At 37.5% G+C, this 18,022-nt stretch overlaps 1 protein-coding gene across 2 annotated transcripts in view; it reads right to left on the bottom strand.

The window, feature by feature from the left end:
* The window catches only part of LOC128608842 (diacylglycerol kinase beta), a 91,153-nt gene that overhangs the window by 49,276 nt on the left and 23,855 nt on the right, over positions 1–18,022 (bottom strand). The window contains exons 2-13 of one of the 2 annotated variants that reach the window (XM_053626945.1): positions 17,624–17,700; positions 16,061–16,415; positions 9,257–9,333; positions 5,864–6,017; positions 4,841–4,903; positions 4,191–4,421; positions 2,906–3,058; positions 1,769–1,818; positions 1,356–1,430; positions 972–1,091; positions 695–812; positions 274–362 (exon numbers count right to left, since the gene is read on the bottom strand). In XM_053626945.1, coding sequence (XP_053482920.1) covers positions 274–362; positions 695–812; positions 972–1,091; positions 1,356–1,430; positions 1,769–1,818; positions 2,906–3,058; positions 4,191–4,421; positions 4,841–4,903; positions 5,864–6,017; positions 9,257–9,333; positions 16,061–16,127 — 1,197 coding nt within the window. In that variant the 5' untranslated portion in view covers positions 16,128–16,415; positions 17,624–17,700. The remainder of the gene's footprint in view (positions 1–273; positions 363–694; positions 813–971; positions 1,092–1,355; positions 1,431–1,768; positions 1,819–2,905; positions 3,059–4,190; positions 4,422–4,840; positions 4,904–5,863; positions 6,018–9,256; positions 9,334–16,060; positions 16,416–17,623; positions 17,701–18,022) is intronic. The other variant, XM_053626946.1, reaches the window with a different exon arrangement.

The raw sequence follows: 18,022 nt of genomic DNA, 5'->3' as shown, positions 1-18,022 counted from the left end.
TAAGAAACACTGATTTTAAAACAGTTGACATACTTCCTTTCTAAACTTAAGAGGTAGATAAAATTTTAGAGTAACAAACATTTAAACACACCATTTTATACCTTTCTAAAACAACAGCTAGGGTAATAAACACTGTCATGCTAATAGGTTTTAGATAAAAAATGATCTACTTTATAGTATTGTATAGTATATGTAATATATAGTGGGTAGGTATGTACAGTATGTGTGTGTAACAAACCTGTGCCAGATGTATTTTGTGTCTGGTTTACTCACATTGGTGTGTCTGCGGGACTTGGCATAGGTGCTGATGCAAGCAGCAATGTCTTTGGACACACAGCGCTCATGGACTGTGTACTTGCATACTGCCAAAGAAAAGTGGATTGAGGAAGTTAATCATTAAGCTTGGGGGAAAGGTTGGAGTGTCATGTCTTCAAATAATTCAAATTATGCTTATATGCAATTATATTTATAGCTGTCAGACAAATTAAATGGAAAGACAAAGCTCTTTTATGATGTATACCTTGAAGCAAGTCCATAAATTGATACAAAAAAAGATGACAAAAATCCCAACCCCAAAATGCTCCATGACTCCTTTTTATCATTTATATAGCTTTTGGAGGATGCCACTTACTGGTTTTCCTTTATAACTCCATCACATCATCACAATATTTCAGCATACAGATTAGGTGCTTACGTGAGCAGCAAAGGCCTTGTTTGCGCACTCCTAACAGCATAGTGTGACAGTAGTTACAGTACGCTGGCTTGTTGAAGTGCTTCAGTCTCCATACATGCTGCCCATCTTCTTGTACATTCTGAGAATAGATGAGGAGAAGGAGAAGGGAAATAATCACTCTCAACAACTACACATGCCCTAATTTTTCAGAGTCCAGTACTCAGCCTTCAGTACAGCTGGCTTTATGACTTTAGTATCAGAAAGACACATTTATGCACACAGATGAGCTCTGACTCACCGTCTCCATGCCCAGCAGTACCAGCAAGGGGATAGTGGTCATTCCCCCTCTGATCCACTCTTCTAGTGTGACTGTTCCATCATGGTCGTAGTCAATCTCCTCCATCATCTCCTTCAAGATCTGCAACAGAAGCACATACATGGCAAAACTTCGATTTTTTCTTCTGGTTGTTTTCAAAAAAATCTATTTTTGTGTTTATGTCTATGTCTGTATATTGGGTTGGACAATCAATTCATTTTGAACTTTGGAATTTTTGTTATTTGTGGATAAATTGCAAAAATAGATGTATATTTTCTAATTTCATTTACAATAAACAATGGATGATACAAACTTTTTCAGTAGACTATAAGCACATGTGAACTTCAAATACAAGGGTGAACTTACTGGCTTCAGCTCTGTTGAGTCCCATTCCAGGTATTCTGCTACATGGACCATCTGATTGATGATACGGTCCAGTTCCTGAGTGGATATTTATGCTAGAGTTAGATTGAGTTTAATATTTAATGATAATAAATGCACAATGCAGACTGAAACCACTCAATCTCAGAATGACCCTGGTTTCCTGTCAGCCTTCCCTTAAAATATCTGATGAAACCAGACATATCATTATCTGAGTTTCCCTCTCTAAGTTGCTGCTGTCTAATGCTAAAAGAAGGAGGTAAAGAATGGACTGCATGATGATGATGCATACAGTAATCCATGAATGCAATAGTAAGACTATACTGTAGCTGTTCAATAGAACCAAAAAGACTGCAGGTTATATATAACCCGGAACTGAAGAACCGTAGCTGACTTACTGAGCTGTCCAGCAGGCCATTGCCATCCGTGTCATACAACCGGAACATGACTGCAGAGCAAGAATAATAAGAGAAAGAAGAGATAAGAGAGCCCATCCTGTAAATTTTAGGGACTTCATTAACACACAGGCCAACACTGGAAAAGACAGGTGCTCCCTGAGCCCAACACAACAGCACTGTTACATGTGGGTTTTATAATGGTGGTTTAAATATATAAATTCTTCGTAGACAGAACACTAAGAATCAGCTGAGCTGAGATGATCTTACATACAAAGAAGCATATATGAATATTAGCTTTCCGCCTCTGCTCACTGGTAGAGGCCCAGCATACAGAGTTTATAGTACAAGTTTAGAGTCTGATAAATATAGTCACCGGATACATATAATTGTGATCCTAAGCCATACAATCTGAACACAATGTAAGAGTTCATAACGACTGAAAGGGAAAAACTGGAAATGAAAAGCAATTTGCTCATAGTTTATTAAGCATGTTTGAAAATGACACCAAATCTTTGTTTTCTAAAAAATATTCAACTTGGTATGAAAACCTGGTGGCTTTCCAACCAAAAAGCAGACTTTGCATCTGTACAGAAACACACACTTTCCACTATGAAATTGGTCTTAAATTATGTTTGGCTTCCACAGCAAAATGGATTCATGCAAGTAAAAATATCTTTACTTCACCTTTTGTTCAGGAGTGTGATTCAAAAAGCTGCATATGAAAAGATGTCTATTATGATGGGCAAATATAAAAATGCAGAAAATATTTGTCTTCTCAGTGGCTTATAGGATACGTTATGAAAAGCAACGCATATAATAAAGACGCCAATTGCTTGAATTCATATGTTTGCTGGTGCTTTCTACGATAAGCTGCAATAAAATATAGGCTCTAAAATTCACTCTACTTGAATGGTTCTTCTTCAATGAATAATGGCGTGAGGATTGAGCGCAGGGAGCTAATGTGTGTATTACTAAACGAAAAACACACTTATATGCCCTTCGATGGATTGGCACCCCGTCCAGGGTGTACCCCGCCTTGTGACCCATGCTCCCTAGGATAGGCTCCAGGTTCCTCGTGACCCAGTAGGATAATCAGAATAGAAAATGGATGGATGGTTGGATGGAAAACACACTTACACTCTAGTTTGTCCTCTGGAGTCCCTCGCTCCAGTAGAGAGAGGTAGCACACAATGTCTTTCAGGAAGACGATCTGTGGTGAGGACGGGGTGGAACTCTTCTGAGGGGATGGACTTTTCCTCAGAGACACCGCCTTGTCTGATCGACTTTGCTCTGAAAACATAACAGTGACCATATACTAAAGATAAGCTTTTGTCTCTTAACACTCGTATTGTGTTTATTTCTCATATTGGGCATCATATCAAATCAAGCAAACTCTTTTAATTTATCATTATCACTACCATTTTAATATTTATTTTACAATACCCAATATAGTCAGTGAATCTTAGTTCATGTCAATATAAACCATATTAATGGAATTAAACACACAAACCCGCTTTATGAGTTTGGAAATCCTCCTAACAGCAGATGTATGCAGAAGTAATGCAAATGCAAATAAAAGATGGATGGCATGACACAGGCAGTAAAATTACCTTTTAGTTTCATATTTACAAAGACTATTTTTTTGTTGAGGTTCTCAATATGGCAAAACTTATGTAACTTGCAGTTGATGCTTAGTGTAATTACAGTGAAATATTAGTTATGCATAGTCTTTTCTTAGAAATTTACCAAAAAGTTGATATTTCCAATCATTTCCACTGCCATTTTAAATTCCATCGCCATTTTCCACAAATCATGGCTTCCTTATTTCCCAGTTGCCTAAAACAATGTTCTCACAACTTTTATCAGATGAGCAGCATGTAATTGTGTAATCGTCTTCTACATTGAAAGCACAAATTCATGATATTCTTTTTTAATGCACCATATGATATGTTCATTTGAGAAATTGAACTAAAAAATACACTTTCAATGAAGTAAAAATTAAAACATTTGTGATGAGTAAAAAAGATTAAGTCTTTTTTACAAACAGCGAGGTGCAATGGGTAGCACTGCTGCCTCACAGCAGGGTCCCTGGTTCGATCTTGAGCCAAGTTACTCGTTTCTCATTTTCTCTGTGTGTTCACAAGGGTTTCCTCTGGGTTCTCCAGTTTCCTCCCTACTCCCAAAAACATGCTAGTAGGTGGATTGGCTACTCTAAATTGTGCCTAGGTGTGAAGAGTGTGCAACTGTGTGTGGCCATGGTGCCCTGCAATGGACTGGCATCTCATCCAAGGTGTATTCCTACCTCAAACCCAATGTTCCTGGGATAGGCTTCACATTCACTATGAACTTTACCAGAATAATGCAGGTACTAAAAATTAATGAATGAAAAAAGACAATCACATCTGCTTTTGAGGACTCTAACCTGGGGAGAGTCGAGGGGAGTTGGCACTCTTGGAGGGGGCCAGGGCATTGCAGCTGCTGCCTGCTGAGGGTTTGGGTGAGCGATGAGGAGTGTGACCCCCTGTGCCTGAGCGTTGTGAAGAGGAGCGGGAGGAGCATGGCGAGGTGGTGGCACCGGATCCTGGCATCACACCAGCTGGGTGCTCTGAAGTGTGTCTGCCCATAGCACTGAGGATACTTTTCCCATTCATCCCTGAGAAGGGACCAATTGAAACAAGAAACAGAAATAACTGAGATGTGTCAAAGACGTGAGAACAACAGGAAATGTATCCAGACAGAGCTGCTGCAAGAATCCTGCAGGTAAGGAGAGTGACTCAGAGGTCTTAATGCTTCAAAGCTGAAGGGAAGAATGACACCATAGTGCACAGAAATAAAAGCAACACTTCACAGTATTTAATCACTGGGTAGAGCATGGAGAATATGAAATGTGAGCACAATTACACTTTGCCATGAACACTAAAAAAAGATCAAATGCCAACACAAAATCCGAAGGATTTGTCACACATTTGGCAAAACACTGAAAACCAACACAATGATGAGGGGATGTGGTATCTCTGGAGTGGAAAGCTGCTACAGATGATGTTTCTCAGGTCGCACTGTACACACAGATACCTGTTATAGGAGCGCAGGCCACTTCTGTCTGAATAGAGATACCTGCATCAATCGACTTGGGTTCTGCAGACAGAGTGAGTTACAGAGGAATAAAGGACAGAAAAGAAGAAGACAAAGATGGGGAACACTATGAGTGTATGAAAAAGTGGGAATATCAGAAAGGTTGGTGTGTTCTAAAAGTTCTTTGCTGTTTGTAAGGCAGTGAGGGAGAAAATTTGGCATAATTAGTGGCAAAAAGGTTGATAACATATTTATGGATTCTGAAACAATGAGATGCAGTATTCATCTGTAATTCCTACAGGATAACATTCATCACCAGTAGAAAAAACTGTTAAATGTAAACATTTCCTAGCACTAGATGGCACCATTGACCACCTCTGTTGCACAATCTGTACATTATGGAGAAATTTGTGACAGAGCAGAGAGCTATGAGGCATTGGCTTGAAGCCCACCCCTTTAAACAGAAGGTGGTCTTTTGGACTATAATCTTTTAGCATGCAAAGGGGCATAATCCATCCATCCGTCCTTTTTATTCACTCACCCAGAATAAACAGAGAGTCAGAGCCCGAGGAAGCAGTGCCAGGGAGCAAAACAGGTCTCCCTACACCAACAGAGCAGCCACTTGAAAATCTCCCAACAGTTTGGCTCGAGGTGTTCTGCTACCCAATACTTAATTGTTTTAAAAATATAGTAAAGTATATAAGCACCTCTGTGCATGTCCTTGTGTAATCTTTGCCTACGCAAGTTTCAAACGTACCCTATGTGATAGATCACTATCATGGTTTTTTCCAGATATTAACATTCATAAACATTCTTCTTATTCACATTTGGTGATTATGAAAAGAAAAAAAAACTTGATGTTGATACACTAAGGAAACGATCATTCTAGACATTTTACATATTATGACCAAACGCTTCACTAGACGGTGAAAATAAATACAAGAGGATTTTTGTGGATGCTATCTCACAACTTTTTCAGAGTGGCTATGGAGAACTTATCAGTAATTTAAGAAGCATATCTACCGAGCAGCGTTGCTCCGGTTCGGGGAACATCAGGGGAACTGCTTGTTCCGGTCTTACTCTTGAATGAAGTGAAGAGATGTTGGCACAGTTCCTCCGGGATGTCATTCTCTAAGTACGTGGCCATGAAGAGCTGGAAGCCCTCATAGTCGATAGGCTATAGGCAACACACAAAGATATGATGAGAGAGAGAAAGATGTAGAACATTACGGGAGACAAAAAACAGACTTCTTTTGGACATACGTAATAGCTAACTTTTAAAAAAATATATACCCTCATCTCATCTATTCTATTATTTTGCTGGCACTATGCGACAGGCCAGATTCCCTTTTCCAGCAGTGCTTTTGCACTTGTATAGCTGTATACAATTTCATATAGATATTATAACGAAAACTGGAAAACCCTGAGAAACAGAGCATGTAAAAATAAAGCGAAAAAAAAACAACATTAAAAACTGCTGATTAAAAAGAAAGGTGTACAGTTGCAAAAACATCAAGACATTAAAAAGGTGTCAGACAACACTCAACATATTTTAAAAATATTAAACATATGGTAGACACATAAGAAGCTGGCTATGACCTTTAAAATTTAAGAGACAGTATGACGTGTGTGATGCACTGACAGAAACAGGAGTGGAGCACTATGTTATGTATTATGTTTGGCCATGTAGACACATAGAAGCACAGAGCATGCAAACGCAGAGGGCTTTGGCTTACTTGGTTGAGAACATCTTGCTTCTGTTTGGCAGTCACAGGGGTGAGGATAGAAGCAGAAAGGGAATTAAGTTCTAATGCTCTAAGGTGCATTTGGTAGGCTTCCATGAACTGCTTCCATGAACTAGCTGTTATTTCTGATGACCAGCATTAAAATGTCATCATTGCTATTCCTTGCCTTTTTGGGTATTGATTTGTTCCATCACATAACTTAGAAAAAAAAAATCCCCCCAAAAACATAGGATTAAGATAAGACTTAGTTATGCTGAGGGTCTGGAATGACTGATCCATCTGACAGAGTCCTCTGGAAACATTGTGTTGTTAAAATTAAAACTTATTTGTAAAAGCCAAAAAAGTCAATCAGAGAGACAAGAATAAAAAGGCCAGAGGGCAGGGAGCAGAGCAATGAGAGAAGGAGCACATGACCTCACATGATCGGATCTCCCTTAAAGAAAAAGAAAAGATTCAAGTCTGAGTGATACCAGTAGGCTAGTGTGAATCCACAGACCATGCTGAGGAAAACATGCGTGTGTATATGCCAGTAATGCAGTATGGGAACATGTAGTAACTGGGGCAGCACAATGTGAGATTACTATATATATATATATATATATATATATATATATATATATATATATATATATATATATATGCAAATACCTGTAAATGCATGTAAATCCATTCCTACACATAATGAGTGAGATAAGCCTTGCTATAAAGGAGAACACACCAGGCACTGCACCACTTCACCATAAATTACTGCACATTTTTGGACCATTCAGTGTCATACCATTATATACAGTACCATTACAGTCAGTGTTATAGTACACACTTTGATCATCGTGTTCACAGCACCATGGTTTATTTTGAACTTTAGCTAAGAACTGCTGGACTACTAATGTGGCAAGAATATGACTACATAGGACAGTTTGCATACTTTTAAGATGATTATATTACCAATATGAATACTGTATTAATGAAAAGTATTGTATTGAGCCAGATCTGTTTTCCAGCACGAGAAGTTTATCTTTTAGAGTAGAAAGTACAAAAAATGACTTCAAAAAGTGCTTTCTGTTTGGATTAGGGGTGCTAAAACTATCAAATTATTATAAAGTCAATATATGTACTTTACATGAACTGGATAGAAGTTTTATTCCATACCTGTGTATATTTAAAACAAATCTAAAATAATGAAAGTCTCATTAAATGCTAAAACATTGAATTGAGAAAGAGAGTCATCACCGGAACATGTCAGTTTGTGTTCCGAGGCAGAAGGCAATAAACGCTCATAGAGTGAAACAGAAAAAAAATACTTCATATTTTCCTGATATCCAGCCAAACGAGTCATATGGCTAATAGTAAGAATGTTTATTGGCTGATAATAATTATTTTATTTTATTTTTTTTTAAAGTCTTCTTACCAGAGGGCAACAATTTTTTATTTCCAACTGTTTTTGGGGTGCCTGTGTTCAGCATTGAATTTATTTGCGATGGAACATTTCACAGTATTGGGTAATGGCTCATATGAAAGTAGACACTCAGGGATTTTAGAATTTTCCTAAGTATTTCAGGTGGTTAAAATAACATTCACCTGCTGCCTTTAAAACGTGAGTAAACTCAACTTGAAAATCCTTTGTTTCAACTGAAAAAGTTAAGTCAAGACAATGGATTACTTTAAGAATTTATAAACTTGAGTTCAATATCCCAAAACCTGTCATGACAATTGGAGTTAAAGAGAAGAAATACATTTACATAACTTAATGGGGCTATCATGTTTTACAGTGCAGGTTTAAAAGTTATCATTTTATTGTGGCCCTCCCCTTTCCCATTGCCCTGCTCACCAGCAGCCAAACACAAAGAAACAATACTCTACATACAGAAACCCAACAGTGTCCTGACTAATTTTATAACAGACCTGTGGTGACATAATAATGAACTTGTTCATACTGATTGAAAATTTGATTTTGATTCCACCTGTGGAATGGCATGCCAGTGTACTGTGAGAAAGGATTAATCTATTAAACAAAATGCATGGAAAAACATCAAGAACTCGATTTTTGATGAAAACTGGCTTGTACTGCCTTTTACCATTGAAGGGCAGTGGGGTAAACTAACTACAAAAAAAAACAAGAAGAAGACTATCTCTTTTACTTTATGGTATTAAAACATTAGGGATAAAGCCTTCTCTAGGATGTAGATGTTCCTTTTCTGGTTATGTCTGATTCACTTGTCATGACAGCAAATGTGTTGGAAAGTCCTGCACTCTGCACTAAAGACAGCATGTGGGCAGTGTTAAACCACAGGCTCGCTGACGCTGCCTGCAGACCTGCTGACTGCACTACTGTTATTTTGTATTGATCCAGGAGAGGCTCTGGGTCACAACCAGTGGCGCCAAACCCAGACAGGCGTAATATTTGTGTCAAGGTGGAAGAAAGCAAAGAAATATAATAGTGATACACCATTAAGCAAATGATCAGTGTATCTGCCTTTTGTAATGTAACTTGATTCGTGGGCTTTGTGGTGTCAGGCCAGGCGGTACTGAGTAGCTGATGATGAAGCATTTCAGGGTGAGAATCAGGCTGTACTGCTGACTGGTCCTGCCACCTCATAGCCACAATGTGAGGACACAATGTGTTTTTAGATGGCATTTAATCACGTCATCACAGATCATGTAGGAGACATACCTGCTCTGGGTTGTATTTGGAGAGTATACCATTTCCATGAAACTCCTCCAAAACATCTTTTAGCTTCTTAGAGGAATCTGTGTATGATAAAAAGAAATGTGTGTATAAATAAGATATCATGAAAGAAAAATGACTCCAATCTTAAAGTCATTTTAAATACACCTATATATGTAACTACAGATATAGATTTTAGTCAATTACAGTAAATCCTGAGACATACAATACTGTGCAAACGTCGTTTATTTGGGGTCTTGTGTATTAGTGTGTTAGTAGAAACAATAACATTTAGATCCCATTCATTTTCAACTAAATTAAATCTTACAAACAAATTTTTGGAGCTATATGTGATTTGTATGTTATATTTATAAAGAAAGTAACATATTAACTTAAAGAACACTGACTCAGATAAAATCATCATGGACGATGTCCAGCACCTGCTAAGACAGAAGAAAGTGCGAACAAAAGTCTACAGAAGAAATGTGGCATTTTCCCCCAAGACGGTTGGAACAAACTACCAGCGGATTTCCTTAAAAACTGCAAAATGATATATACACTCTCAAAAAAAAAAATGTACTAAACCATATGTTTCCTTTTCACTCAGGTGGTACACTCAAGAGTACACCTTTTGTACCTTGTGTATCTTTTACCTAGAAAGGTGCATGTAGCTTACCTTAAAGGCACACAGCTTCACTCTGTTTTCTCATACCCACCAGTCTATGTTTGAGTCATTATGTCTATTAGTAGCATTTACCACAGCAGAAGTTGTTTTTGCAGGCAAATACTAATGTCTGAACTTGTGCAGTTGGGGTGATTCCAGTATCTCCCACTGACAACAAATCAGACTCATTGTGACTGAACTGCTTACATCTCACACTAGAGTTTTACAAGGGTTGGACAAATTAGTAGCCTAGGCGCTGGGTCAAGCAGATTTTGTGTCAGGTTATTCATTTTTATGTATAGTCTCCAGAAGACCAGTAGATTCAACAACCAGAAAAAGAAACAAAAAGCCCTATTTCTTTTTGACTTTTGTTTTTTGACTATCAAGTTTTCATCAAAAGTCCAGTGCAAAGCTGTCATATACACTTAATTAGGAACATATATATACTACAGGTTGCATAGGCTCACTGAAACTAGCCAGTAGAAGATTGGAAAAAGATGAGGCGATGTTTTTCCAAACTTATTCTGACCAATTTCAGTTCTTGAGTTCCTCTCTGACTCAGATTCCTGTTCTTGGCTGATAGGAGTGGAATCTGATATGATCTTCTGCTGTTATTGCAGCCCACCCCCTTATGGTTTTATGTATAGCATTCTGCGATGCTTTTCTTGTGAAGAGTGGTTATTTGAGTTACCATAGCCTTCCTGTCAGCACAAACCAGTCTGGCCATTCTCTCCTAATCGCTCTCATTAACAAGGCATTTCCGCCCACAGAACTTTCTTTGTTTTCAGACCATTCTGTGTAAACTCTAGAGACTGTTGTGTGTAAAAATCCCCCAAATTGAATATGTTTCACATGTGATGTAACGTTGGCCAACAACTTGCTGACTTTTATAACATTTGAAACTTTCTTAGGAGAGAATAAGGAGAATACACTTAAGATATGAAATAATTGTGTATCTTGTGGTCTGTAGTCTAGCTCTTACTAACTAACTTCTGGGAAACCAAATGATGGGATTGGGCTAGACTGGGCAGCACACTAGGGCTTTTACTTGCCCAGTGGGCTAGCTAATGAATTCATAATTTGTTCACCCCTGTTTACTGTCTATCCCCCCAGCCCCCAAAATACCCTTACAATAATGTGTAATATTGTATAATGTATAATATTACAATACAAAATGTTACAATATTAAATTTAATTTAAATATTACATTTGATTTAAAAAAAAAAAACAAGATTAAATACTAGGTGATTTTTTTCTACATAAATAAAAAAATTGGAGAAAAAAAAAATACAAATACAAATACATGATAGAATGAAATGACCAAAATAGGAAAAATAAATGACAAAGCAATCAAAAGGAAATGAACTTTTTATAATTAATATTTGGATTTAAACGTTAGAACTGATGCACCTATGAAAGTTTACTAATTAACTAGTGGGTGGAAGGTATTTTCCCTCCAAACTGAAGGAGCCAGTTTAGTCAGAATGAAGCACTATAAACTAAAGAATAGCAAAAACTAAACCTAACCTCTTCATGGCCGAAGCAAAAACGAGTCATTTTCCACAGGTTCAACTGGCGACAAAGCCAACTTGTAGTTAGTGAAATGGGAAAGAATGACCTCACACTATCACTGACTGAGATTTATAAACTGTTTGTTTAGTTTCGATCACAGTTCCATGTAAATGATCCTCTTTACTGCAAAATGCCAGAGGTTGGATAGAGAGGAGGAACACATATGATGACTGAGGGCTATGCAGCGCTGACAAACACATCTGCTAAATGCCATTAGTATTGATGTATATACATCTAAAAAGACTAAGCTTTGAGTTGACATGAAGCAGAGACCCAGAGACCCATTATTCTCCTTACTTTGAGAAAAATCCACACACTGACACTGAGAGAGCATCAAAAAACACATCTCTTTAGGCAGATTTTTTTTTAAGTCAATCTGGCAAATATATTTCACACACATGAACGCACGCACACACACACACCTTTCAAATACGTACCTTTCAAAAACATGCAAGGGATGAAATCGAGGAGAATAAATCTGAGAGGAACTACAGAATCAGATTTATTTGTTTTCTGACTTGCTGTCCCATTAATGCTGTAGCTGGCAGCAGGGTAACAGTAGGATCTCTATCTACCTATCTCTATCTGCAAATTTCCATCTGACTTGGTTAAAGGAACATTAACCTGTCCACTAACACTTATACAACTGACACAAATACAAAATGCATTGCTTTTAATGAACAAGACGATTTTCTTCCTTACAATAATGCTCATAATTGCATCATGTATAAATGCAGCTTGTATCAGAAGATAACTGTACATCTGTAACAGTGACTTGTTGATTGCTGCTGATTCAGAAGGCAATTTAGGTGTCAATACTTTCCCAGACAGCACAGCATGGCTGCAGGTTTTCGTTACAACCAAGCAAGAGGCAACTGATTCCATCAATTCATCTTGGTCTTCAATCGACTGTCAGATGGCTCCTGCTTGGCTGGAATGAAAACCTGCAGCCACATTGGTCCTTTGCAGATAAGATTAGACCCCAGGACATATGGTATATGATCAAATGCCCATATCCTATATGCAAAAGCTGTTTTCATTCAATAAAGATAAAATTCAAATGTGCCTGATTTTTGAAAGCTGGGATTCCTAACTAGCTTTTAAATATATAGCAGGCATTTAAATAGGGATCCAAGTAGTAAATTAGACTGCTCTCTAAATCACACTATATAATTACAATTTGCAATATTGATAAATATGTGTTACATATGCATAGAACTACTGAATGTGTACATGTTATGCTCAGGTGGGCTACTGAACAGTGTGAGGACTCAGGGGAAAAAAGGTCCCTCTATGTTTGTATAAGTGTATGTAAGTGTGAGAGACAAAAATATAAGGGCCAATGATGACGCATATTCTTCCAAAACACACACACACGCACACACACGCACACACACACACACAAACTCTTGTGCTGGCAGCGGTAATATAACAAACCATTTATAATGGAGGTAGATACATAATGTGCACTACTTTCATCAACAGTCATCCAATATTTAAATAAAAAAATCTCAATGGCTAAATAAATCTGATAATTATTAACAATGTTACAAAGTTTATAATGACAGTATATAAATTTTTTCAACAGCCCAAAATTGTTGTTTATGGTCCAAAAAAGAGGGTCAAAGCTTTTGTACCAGGCAGTTTAAGCCTTGTCTTTTACTTATTGTCTTTTAAAATCTGTTAAATGTTAAAAGTAAAAATGTTTCATTTTATCTGCTTTGTATTGATCTCCTTTAATTTCTGCCTCCAATTTACAGTTATTTGGAAAAATGCTTCAGGGTTGACATCTTACATAATAGTGTAAGAGGGAAGCAAGCGTTACAGACTACACACATGTAAAAGAAGGCCATAGAACCACTCCTGATCAATAGATATTAATGGGTGCTGGACAATTCCCAGTACTGTTGACAAAGTAGTGCCTTGGTAGTGTGAGCAGTTATTGGGGATTTGAAATAATGTATATTCTCACTGGTCACTTTATTAGACACACCTTTATTTATTAGGGCCTACATATCAATTGTGTCACTAACTTCTACACAAGTGAGTGTCCCATAAAATTCAGTCCAAGATCAGACCTTTCATGCTCAGATATATATATATATATATATATATATATATATATATATATATATATATATATATATATCTATATGTATATGTATATGTGTGTGTGTGTGTGTGTGTGTGTGTGCGCGCGTGTGTGTATATATATATATAAACTACATCATGTGACCTACTGGCCTCTGTGAGCACATTAAATGTTAATGCGTATGAGGTGTGTGTGGTGATAAACTGTGTTTGGATTTTGCCGAACATGTCTCTGTGCATGATGTCCAAACATCTCTACGTAGCCATTTGTCCATGACAACCATACTTGCACAATAAGAATAAATACTAAATAAGTATGGCTTACATGGACAAAGAGTTAGGTAGAGATGTTTGGACATCATGCACAGTGCCATGTTTGGCAAAAACCAAACACAGTTTATCACCACACACACCTCATACCAACTGTCAGGCATGATAGTGGAGGGGTGATGATTTGGGCTTCTTCTGCAGCCACAGGACCTGGGAAACTTGCAGTCATTGAGACAGCGATGAATTCCACTTCATACCAGAATATTCTTAAGACAAATGTGAGGCCATCTGTCCAGCAGCTTAAGCTGGGACAAAATTGGGTCATGCAACAGGCAATGATCCCATGCACACCAGCAAACCGACATCTGAATGACTAAAGAAAAATAAATCAGAGTATTGGAATGGCCAAGTCAAAGTCCAGATTTCTACCACATTGAGATGCTGTGGAGGGATCATCAGAGAGCTGAGCATAAACAAATGCCCTCAAACATCAATGAACTTGAGTAAAGAAGAGTGTGCCAAAATTTCTCCAGAACAATGTGAGAGACTGATAAAGCCCTAAAGAAACGTTTACTTCAAGTTATTGTTGCTAAAGGTGGTTCTACATGTTACTGAATTATAGGATGTACTTATTTTTCCCCACTTGGTTTCTAAATGTTGGTTTACTTTTTGGAAAAAAATGACTACATATTGAAATCTGTTATGTTTTTGGTTGTCACCTGAGGTTATATGTTTGTTTACAGAAGTTGATGAGGACCACATATTTGTTATAAAAAAAAAGATGTACTTTCATTTCCCCATGACTGTACATTGTAGGTATACAATTAGAGACAATTTATGTTAGTTGTCCTCTAGTACTTTGTTGATGGTGGGTTTCTCAACACAGGATACTATTAGATGGATATTTTTAGCTGTGGACAATACTCAACCTAAAAGTGTGACACACATACTGCCACTAACACCACTTTGATGTGGTTAGTTCACCACTCAAATAAAATCTGGTCATGGGTGTTCCTATGGTGGTCCCTTTCCTGATGTTTCATGGCACAGGGCATCAATACTTGCTGTCAATATAGCCTACATTCCCAACAGTTTCCCAAAAGCCTGGTGTCAGAGACATTTACACATAATAGCTCCAAATTACATGTTCAAAACTTTACATTTAGCTGTCTTACAGACTACAAATTTAAAAAAAAATCATTCAGCTGCCTAAAAATAAGATACTAAATATTAGAAATTGGAAACAAATTATAGAGGGATAAAAAAACTAAATTACAGTAGGGGTGAATTGTTACATGGGATGAATGCATCCTGTTTTATTTTGCAATCCTGTCTTATATTCCACATCCCCCTTTTTTATGTTTGGTTTTGGCGAGTAGGCTTTTTGCTGTTTTTGCCAAATGTACAGTATTTGTTAACTGTTATTGTGTTTTGTGATGGTGCTCATTGTCTATGTGTTTGTGGCCGCACTCAGCGTTGTGTTTACTGGCCTCACAGAGTGCCGGCCCATGGTGGATTTCTACTTTGCTCTAAACTGACAGAAACCCTACATTATTAGTCTATTCGATGGTATTGATGCACTGGTTGATATGTATACAGACTGAAGATCAGGGAGAGTGTCTTTGAATAGGGTGTGTCCTTGAGAATTTAGTATATGGACTCAAAGAAGTGTCCTTTCTGAGGACACCTTCACATTCATATTTTTTTATCATGTTTTATTATACAAGGCAATGATTGTTGTGATACTAATGCTGAGTTAGTTATAGGGTATGTGCCATCTGCCATCACAAGAATGATCTAAGAAATAGTTACTCTTAGATCATTTTTATGCAGTTAGGAGACAAAAACATGGTGGAGTGGACATGTCAAAATTAAAATATAAAAAAAGGACAGATATTATATAGCTAGACATTACGAAGAATCTACAGTTTTATTAAGTGCAGTCCCATATGATTCTGCATACAATTTATTTTTTAATGTGTGACGTACTTGAAAATTGAATTCATAGGGCTCTATGAATGGTGATGAAATATGAAGGCTTTCTTTTGCTCATTTAAACAATACAATTTAATTTAGTTAATTATTTAGCAATAATTTAGCTGTTGTAGAATGATGGAGCAAAGCCAGCATGGAGACCTTGATGCTCTGAGTCTAGGATTCAGACCATCAAGAACATACTTTCGCCCTGTGGATGACTTTTGCTTGGCACTCACACTCGCTGTATTGCTGAAGTTGGGAGAACTCGGCTGGGCTCAAACACACCCAGCTACAGTCGCCCATCTCGCCCGCTGCGGTGTGTGTGGCGAGGAGGGGTGTTTGGAGACGCCTCTGATTAGCCCTGGTTGAAACAGAAATTGGAGCTGTGCATGACTGGCATCATCCCAACTCCCTCAGTGACCAGATGGCAAAAAGGTGGTGCTGGAGGGGGGCAGTGCTGGAATGGAGAGATGAGAGGGCACGAGTGCAGAGTCAAGGTGAAATGGACGAAGTGTGACAGGAAGGGGTTGTGATTTGCACTGGAGGGAACTTCACACAGGAGAGAACTGACTGTCCATGAACCACATCAACCTACAGAGAGAAACAGATAATTAAATACTATTATACATATTTCGATGATAGGGGCTTAGAGTAAATGCATGTACAGTAATCAATAATATCAATAATGGCGCCATAATATAAAATAATAGTGTGAATAACTACTACATATTTAGATATTGGATTAAGCATTGTAAGTATATGTAGTAAGTATAAGTAAACAAAGTTTTTGTAAGTAATACAAATATCATTGACACAATAGTGAAATGTGTCATTTAGCGTCCTTTATTCATGTGTATTAATGTGTTAGTCCATATAACGCTGGGTCAAATTGGAAAATAAGCTCCCCAGAGAAAAAAATCTGCATCCACCAATACTGTAGCAGTGCCTCATCCCATCCCACATTTCAGAATAACAACTTTAGGGTGCATTGGGCCAAATCTGTGTGTGAATTGTTTGGCAAGCATGACGGAACACTGAGACAGCTTGACTGACCCAGTCACTGATCACCAGGCCTTAATGTGGGTTTATTTGGCACTTCAAATTCAACAAATTTTACTACATTTTTTAAATCCTCCGTCATACTCCCAAAGTGTCTGAGTATTCCATCATGTTTTCAAACAAGTCACACACACATTTGGCACTACACACATTATAGTCGTCATCCTGGAACATAGGAATGTCAGTGTTGTGTTCTGCTTGGACATGAAGTACAAAGGCAACCTCAGTATCTGGTCAATAAATGACATTCTGCTTTTAAGTTAAGCTGCATTTGTTCAACTGGGCAACCTATTGACACTATACAATAAGGCCATGCTGTTGGTGGATGCAACTAATTCTTTCTCCAGGGAGCTTATGTCAAACCTGATATAATACTGATCCAGTCTTTCAAACCAGTTTTGGTAATGATACTCAGCATTGGTGTATCATTAAAAATGTAAATAACTATTTAAATTCAATATAGGAAGAAGTGCTAAATATATAAATATTTGTTCATTTTATACTGCAGAAAAGGTTACTATATTATTAATCCCAAATCCAGGACTTTATTTGTTCCAGTTAATCCTTAGAAAACAACATAGCATTGGTCTTCCACACATTTCATGTTCAAAGGGCCAGTCAGTAGCTGGATCACATGTGCATGGCCTGCCTCTGTGCTCAGTGTGCAACACCAATCAATGCATCTCTCTCTCTGAGAACAGAGTGAGGTTTAGCGCAGTGAAAAATCAACAGCAGTTTACCAGCATTGCCATGGGGAATGGGAAGAACAGGAGATCAAAGCCCATAAAACATCTGTTAGGAGACTGATCAAGAGGAACTGCAATGATGAAGGGGGAGAAGCAAAAAGAAAAGAAATGACAAATCTATAGGTAATGTTCTATTAGTTAAGGAATGCCACAGATGATTATTCCTTCTGTTTTATTTTATGAGTAACCAACAGTCTCCAGGGATTAACAGCACAAAGTGTATATAAAATTTCTTACTTAATTATACATCTCTTTACTATCTCATGACTACTTATTATCTGGTATCAGTATCAGTACTACCCTACAATCTCTAAGAAAACAATTCATCACAGTGATATAATCAAAATACCTTTTTCATTTAATTGAAATTAACATATTTAGTACACAGTGTTA

This window comes from Ictalurus furcatus, chromosome 6, assembly GCF_023375685.1.
Source record: "Ictalurus furcatus strain D&B chromosome 6, Billie_1.0, whole genome shotgun sequence".
Taxonomy (NCBI): domain Eukaryota; kingdom Metazoa; phylum Chordata; class Actinopteri; order Siluriformes; family Ictaluridae; genus Ictalurus; species Ictalurus furcatus.
This window is presented reverse-complemented; position numbering and strand designations above follow the sequence as displayed.